The sequence below is a fragment of the Salmo salar genome, chromosome 15, assembly GCF_965601325.2.
Source record: "Salmo salar chromosome 15, fSalSal1, whole genome shotgun sequence".
Taxonomy (NCBI): Eukaryota; Metazoa; Chordata; class Actinopteri; order Salmoniformes; family Salmonidae; genus Salmo; species Salmo salar.
In genome coordinates this window covers 61,995,001-62,003,158 of record NC_138305.1, presented here as the reverse complement: position 1 = coordinate 62,003,158, position 8,158 = coordinate 61,995,001, and the positions used below count along the sequence as shown (strand labels likewise).

Below are 8,158 nucleotides of genomic sequence, written 5' to 3'. Positions count from 1 at the left end.
AATATTAAGTAGTTGCAAAGTTGCCAATTAGCTAAAATGCTACAGTTGTCCATGATGATTTGAAAACACAACCTTGGGTTGCTAGACGTTCACATTACACGCTCACCCATCGAGGCTGACCAACAACCTTACTTTCATTTTTGCTTTAAATAACCTTCTGTCTAACCATACCAATTGTACAATATCATACTAATTTGAGTGTCTCGGATTTACATTTACTATGTCTAGTCTATGAGACCAGGCTGGGAGGTCCAATGGGAATCATTTCTGCAAAAAGAGATCAATGGATTGTCACAGCATTAACAGTTAGATTGTTAAAACATTCCGACGAGGATGTGTTTGCGTGTCTATTTGCTGCACCATTTTGTATTTTCCTCAGCTGTGACCTTATTGTTGTGTTCACTCCTCCTGTATTTCTGACATTCCGCTATTTGTTCTTTTCTCTCTGTTTTCCACCCTCATTTATTTGACATCTTGCTGTGTTATCGCTCCTGTGTGCCTTGCACTCTGCTCCTTGACTCGGCGTCAGGGAGACAGATGAGGGAGTAAGGCTCAGGGGGAGTAACAGGGAAGGCAGAGCAGAGAAGGATTACTGAGGTGAAACTGCATCCAGGTCAGCATTTCTTTGCTGCTCGTCTGGGGTGCTGTCCAGCTTTCATCATTTTGACGACAGAAAAAAACAAAGATGTGTGTGTGCGTGATAGTGTGTGCTTGTGTGTGAGTGTGTTAGGATGTGTCGGATTACTGCAGTAAAACCTTGGGCTCAATCCTGGAAGCCTACCTTCTGTCTACGGTGCAATCGTTCCATAAAACATCAAGGCTCTGGCAACCTGCCTAACCCTCCTCATCAAACAGGGCTGAGAAGCAGTCCTCTCTCTCTCTCTCTGGTGACAAAAGACTGTACCCCCTGGAGGATTTACATTCCCAGAGGGCCGTGCTTCAGCACAATGTGGAACCAGCGATCCAAATGACCCTCTCCCACCTCTCTGAGCTCACAGAGGAGTCTGTGTGTGTGTGTGTGCGCATGAGTCAACCAACCAAATACATAAAATACAATGTAAAGTGCTTTGAGATCTTGTTAAAAGAGCTATACAAAATTGCAGGAAGTGTGTGACTCAGTAAATGTGTGAATGGGTCAGGAAGTAGAGTCAGAATGTATGGATATATTGACAGGTTGAATGAGTCATCCCCTTGTTATTCTCTCCCTGTCTGTGTCAAAGACTAGCAAGTATGAGCGAATACCTTCTGACCGGCCGATCCATGTTCTTCTGCATGTAGATGGATGACTCAACGATTCCTATTTGTCATGGTGCTCAGCAGGGAAGGAAATGGGTTCCTAAGCAAACACGTCACTCAAGGACTGCTCTGTCTGTGTGTGTTGCTCCTGTTTCACCTGATTTCATCATCCCTTTCTCTACGCCTCCAATTAAGCCCCACACAGATTCTCTCGTTACACACTGACACATTTAGTCAGACACACAACTAGGCTAGACCTCCCTTCTGCTCAAGGTTGTTCCATAGCTACCCTTCCCTCACAACATATTTATATCAAATCATAAACACAACAGCTGCCGACTTACAGAACAGACGGCTTTACAATTAATACACACGTCGATGGCAATTACACTGTTACGGAATTTCATAATAAAGGACAGGTTTGCCATCGTGCTTTCATTGAAAGAAGGTAAACAAGCTGCTGCATCTTGAGAAAGACACACTCAACATGCAGGAGTCTACCAGGCATACAGGGTTTTCCTGCACCTCAGTGGAAAGGGAAACAAACAAGAGAAAAACTGAAAATAACAATGATGATTTGAAAAGGAGAAATGAAAAGCGAGGGAGAGCAGTGGAGAAGGGAGGGAAGCAGGGGATGCTCTGTGCCTGGAACAGGGCTTAGTGGATTAGCTCTGTCATGCGGCTACGAGGGGAAATAAGGGTTGTGTTGGCTGGATGAGGCCTGACTGCCAGGCTGAACACACACACACACACACACACACACACACACACACACACACACACACACACACACACCCCTATGTGAGTACACTCTCTTATTACGCTCTACCGCTAGGTAGAACACACACTGACTAACATGATACATACGTACATATGTAAGACTATTGTCACACAATGTAGAGGTCTGTGGTGACCTTGCCTACAATAACGACACAGTCATGTAGTGTTGTTGTAGGCCATAGAACATGCCAGAATTCTCCATAAGGATGTGTGAGGTGTGCCATCCACAACCAAACAATGAAATAGCTCTGTACACCCTTGCACCGCTGACTCAACCTGCAACACACACACATACATTTGCATGCATGAACATGTGCACTCACACGATCATTATTGTCAACCTTGAGAATCCCATAGCATTTCGAAGGCTTTTAGATTAGAGCACTGATGAGGATTTATTAAGCATTAACACCACTAGATGGCACCATTGCCCCTTTCTTTTTCATTTGATTTCCCATTCCTCAGCAGACAGTCACCTGACCAGGACTACACTGACTGGTCTCTCCTCTCCTCAGGACTGTTTGAATACTTTATAAATGCATCCTTCCTTCCTACCTTCCCTGAAGTCATCATGAATCTGAGATGATTGGTGGAAGTAATAAGGCAGCAGTTTGCTTTCACCTATTCAGTCACTTCTAGATCTGTGCTTACCTCAAGAGAACAAGGAAGGATGCATCTCTGAAGTATTGGACCAGGGCCATTGTCTACCTGTGAGAAGCTGTACCAAAGATGTTAAGATTGTTGATACAGGCTTTGACTGTACCACTGTCTCTAACTCAGGGCATCAGAGCTGTATATGTTGATGATCAACAGATAATACTTGTAGTTCAAACATATTCTCTGTTTCCTTCTACTTTGACCAAAGCTGGTTTGTCTGCCATCAACACTACCACACTACCATTGATCGGCAAGGTGGGCTTATTGGGAATGAACCAAACCAGGCCACAATACGAATGGTGCGAGGCAGTCTTCACCAACCAATCAGTCAGTCAGCCAGCCCATAAATGTTTGGTTGAGCCCAACACTTGTCTTCAATTGATCTGGTGATCCAGTCAATACTGTGACCTTCAAAACTGCAGATGAATATAAAAGTAAAAACAATAATGTGTAGGTATTAAAGATGTCCCTGGCGTTCTTTAGAGGGAAGTGATCAATAATTGAGGAAATGACTAACAACTGGGTTCTGTGCATTTTCCATTTCTGTCATTTTGATGTCTGCAATATGTTTTTATTGCAATGGGCAAGATGTTTCACTGTATAGGAGTTACAAGTAAGCAACCTGAGGTTTGAGTCCTCCAGATAGCTGACACAGTGTTTTAATGACAGACAGAAAGAACAGACAACATTGCAGCACTATCAGAATCAGACTGGAATAACAAATACATGTGAATAGTATTTAATGAAGCACTATTTGCAATAAAATAATAATTTCTAAACACTGAAGTAAAAACACTTTAGATGAATATTGCTCTCTATAAATATTGCTCTATATCATAACGACTGACTCAGATTGGCTGACAATCAAGGAGGAGGAGTTGGGGACAGTGATGGCGTACCCAATGGGATCACTTCTTCTTGCTGGCACTCTTGGCCTGCTTACTGGGTTGCTGGGCGGCATTCTTCTCTAGCTCCAGCTGCCTGGCGGCCTCCAGAGCCACCTCTTCCTCCTCCTGACGACGAAGCTCCGCCTCCAGTAGCCGGTTTCGGAACACCTCCCGGGCCGCCAGCACCTTCTGACGCTGCACTCCCAACGCCACCTGGACAGAGAGAGGGGGAAGGGGACAAAGAAGGCGGAAGAGAGAAGGACAGAGAGAAAGACAGAGAGACGATCAACTGATATCCTAGCCTCACGAGCTGCCTGATCTCGCGAGTTTCCACAAATGGCGAACCATTCATGTAAGCTTGCAAGATCAAGCGGCTCAGAAGGCTACTGTTATCCTGTCCCTTTTTCTCTCAAAGTCATAACAGTATGATTCATAGTTTTATACAGTCTTTGCAGAGTTGTTCTGTTCTCTGTGTTGTGTGTACGTGTGTGTATGTGTGATGTGCACGTACCTGCGCGTTATATTATATGTACAACCCTGTTAACCCTGTGCTGACCTGAAGGCCGTCGTACATCTCCAGCTGGCGTCTCTTGAGCTCCTTCCTGTTAGCCTGCTCCTGCCTGCGGTGTTCCAGCACAGTGTCTCTGACCAACCTGAAGCCCTGGATCTGCTCTAAGCGCTCCCTCCGCTGGGCCTCCTCCATCACCTGGTCCTTCAGAACAGGAACCTCCCGCTGCCTCCTACACAGCAGAGCACAGCATACCGGGCAACATGCTTAGTTAGGTAGAATATCTGGGGCCATATGTATCAAGCGTCTCAGAGTAGGAGTGCTGATTTAGCCTCAGTTTTGCCTTTTAGATCATCATGAAAAATTACATGGACAGAGGGGACCTGGGGCTGGATTCACAAAACATTACTTACGAAAAAACGTAAGAACTTTAAGGAAAAAAATAGGAAGTTCACAAGAGAGTTCGTAAATGCAATTCCTCAAAATGTTCTTAGGAATTTGTAGTTTTCTTAGGAACTTCGTAAATATCTTTCTTAAGAACTTCATAAATATCTTATGTGGCATTGACATTAGTAACGTGCTTGAAACCAATAAATAAGCGTATGTGACAGGGATGATCGGATTTAGTTATTTAGTTATTTTTCACACATTATAGCCAACGGACTAGCTATATTAAAATCAAAAACGGATAACCAAGAAAAGAGATTGAAGTGAAGGTGGAGGAAATAGCAGCCAGGAAAAGGTTGCTGTTGGGGAGACTTGATAACTGTAGGGTCACTGCAGAGACCAAAAAGAAAGAATGGGCGAGTGGCCGAGTCTGTCTCTGCCATCAGGGGTATGGCAAGGGACAGTGACGCCGTAAAAAAGTAGTGGTCCGACATCAAGTCGGCTGCTAAGAAGAAGGGAAATGAGAGACCATTCATGTAGACAAGCTGGAGGAGAAGGTGTCGTCCATCATAGAGATGGTGGTAGAGGGACTGCACGACCGGTAAGTTAGTTAGCTAGGTTAGCTAGAATATTGTAATATATTGTTAATTACTAGCTAGCTAGGTAATGCATGTTTCATTTGTATTCTTACTGTATTTAAATATCCGGTAGCCAACTGTGTCTGTAGCGCAAGAAAACTTTCATGGTTACAAAAGTATCCATTCGTCTCAAAACAAGGGTTTAGCTGTCCTAAAGTTAAGCACATTTCCAAGAAGAAATCTTAAAGCATTATTTTCAAGAATCCCATTTCTTCTTCACTTTTTTCTTAGGAAAAAACTTAGGAAAAACCTTAAACATTTCCAATAACTTTATTTAGGAATAGCAACTTTGCTTAACTTTCTTCTTAAGTCTATAGTTAAGGAAAACATGGCAGTTAAGAAGAAATATCTTCTTAAGAAGGTTTTGTGAATCCGGTCCCTGATCCTAGATCAGCACTCCTATTCTGAGACTGGTACATACGGCCCCACAATGGTCTATATGAAACAGACATATATGAAAGACATTGAAACAGAAAACATTTCCTTACCATAAGCATTTATCTGAAGTAAGACTATGATACAATTTGAATTTGAATACTAGAAAAATAGTAAAAAGTAGAGGGAGCAAGAGGGCCAAAGAGACAGTGGGGAGGACAAGTAGAAATAGGAATGCAAGGATTAGGAGAGGGAGTACAAGAATGATCAAAATGATAATCCGAGTACACATTCCCCTCCCCTCCATAGATGAACTCATAAACTGCATATCATTGACCTTTCCTTGTCTCCTATCCTAGATCCTACAGCCCCTCCCAACACACACACACACACACACCCCTCTGTCCCTCCCTCCCTCTGAGATGACCATCTATCCTCATACTGTACGGAAGGATAGATGATGCACTAGGCTGGTGTATGATGAGATGTCAGAAATAGACTGTAGGATAGTGCTGCAGAGTCGAGGTGGCTGGTCAGGGCCAAGTATGACTGAGTGTAGTATGTCTCCTGGGGCCCGGGGAGGAGAGGTGAGGTGGGTGAGGTATTTAAATGTAGATTAGAAAAGGCTAAATATGGCTGTCTATTTCCCATACACTGACCTTGATTAAGGGGGGGGGGGGCGTGATGGGAGCTAATGGACTTAGGATGGTTAATGAACATCACCCTCTCTGCCCTCTGAGTGTGCCTGTGTGTCTGGAAGAGTGTGTGTGTGTGTCTAGAAGTGAGTGTGTGTGTGTCTGCAATTGTGTGTTTGCAGGTGTGTGTGAATCAGGTGAGTGTCTACAGCCATTAACCAGAGGAGCAGACGGCAGCACACACACACACACACACACACACACACACACACACACACACACACACACACACACACACACACACACACACACACACACACACACACACACACACACTGGGACAAAGGGGGTAAGCTGGAGAGGGGTGAAGAGAGGGGCACGTCTCACAGGAGTGGCGGGCTCATTGGAACCCCAAAATAGCTCCTTAATTAATAAACCCAAATATCATCCCATTTATCATGTAGAACCAGCAGAGAGTAGAGAGGAGAATTTGAGAGAGAGGAGAGGATAGAGGAGAGGAGAGAGGAGGAGAGAGGAGAGAAGAGATGAGAGGAGAGAAGATAGGAGAGAACAGTGGAGATTTGTATAAACCTCTCCTACATTTGCAACATTGTTTCAATATTCAAATTCCATCTCCAGCTGTCCCATAGTGATGAACGTGTCGGGACGAGACAGACAGGCAGGCAGAGTGAGCACTTTTTCTATGCAAGGTGAAATTGCGCCTCATTAGTAAATCGTTATGGATGTATCCAAATAAATGTCACTAGAAAACAGCTTAAACAAATACAAATGCAGCTACATTGTTGTTAGTCTGGCTGCACTGTTTGACGTAACTGTAAGTTAACCGTAGTTGGCTAGCTAGCAAGCAAGGGATAAGAACGTTGCCAGTCAGTATGGCAATGGAACATTTAGAACGGACTACTGGATCACGTCCATAGATACAGAACAAAAAGACTGAACGACTGGGTCGCGTCTCTAGCAACCGAAACCGATAGAACGAACAACCAGCTGGCTTGGTTAGCAACCCTAGATTTGTATCGGGACTACATCTCGTGGAAGGATGAAATTAATCAAATAATCAAAATAAAGTTTTTAATGAAAATTTGTCAAGCATTATTTAAATATGTTGGTAACCAGTTGTATAAAAGTGATAATCCCCTCAAAGCCTGTGCATTTGGAAAGTATTCAGTCCCCTTGAGTTTTTCCACATTTTGTTACGTTACAGCTTTGTTTAAAAATTTATCAAATAGTTTTTTGCTCATAAATCTACACACAATATCTCATAACGACAAAGCAAAAAACGTTTATTTTTTATTTTTTGCAAATGTATTTCAAATAAAAAACAGAAATATCACAGTTACATAAGTATTCAGACCCTTTACTCAGTACTTTGTTGAAGCACCTTAGGCAGTGATTACAGCCTCGAGTCTTCTTGGGTATGACGCTACGAGCTTGACATCTGTATTTGGGGATTTTAGGCCAAAGAGTTCAATCTTGGTTTCATCAGACCAGAGAATCTTGTTTCTCATGGTCTGAGAGTCCTTTAGGTGCCTTTTGGCATACTCCAAGTGGTCTGTCATTTGCCTTGTACTGAGGAGTGGCTTTCGTCTGGCCACCCTACCATAAAGGCCTGATTGGTTGAGTGCTGCAGAGATGGTTGTCCTTCTGGAAGGTTCTCCCATTTCCACAGAGGAACTCTTTCAGAGTGACCATCGGGTTCTTGGTCACCTCCCTGACCAAGGCCCTTCTCCCCCGATTGCTCAGTTTGGCCAGGCAGCCAGCCAGCTCTAGGAAGAGTCTTCGTGGTTTCAAACTTCTTCCATTTAAGAATGATGGAGGCCACTGTGTTCTTGGGGACCTTCAATTCTGCCAAAATGTTTGGGTACCCTTCCCCAAATTTGTGCCTCGACACAATCCTGTCTCGGAGCTCTACGGACAATTCCCTCGAACTCAGGGCTTGGTTTTAGCTCTGACATGCACTGTCAACTGTAGGACCTTATATAAACCAATATGTGCCTTTCCAAATTATGTCCAATCAATTGAATTTACCACAGG

At 43.7% G+C, this 8,158-nt stretch overlaps 1 protein-coding gene across 1 annotated transcript in view; it reads right to left on the bottom strand.

Moving 5' to 3' along the window:
- Positions 1–3,396: 3,396 nt before the first annotated feature.
- adgb (androglobin) overlaps positions 3,397–8,158 on the bottom strand; it is a 116,138-nt gene continuing 111,376 nt past the window's right edge. The window contains exons 35-36 of the mRNA XM_045695893.2: positions 4,117–4,300; positions 3,397–3,773 (exon numbers count right to left, since the gene is read on the bottom strand). Of these exons, the coding sequence (XP_045551849.1) occupies positions 3,582–3,773; positions 4,117–4,300 (376 nt within the window). The 3' untranslated portion in view covers positions 3,397–3,581. The remainder of the gene's footprint in view (positions 3,774–4,116; positions 4,301–8,158) is intronic.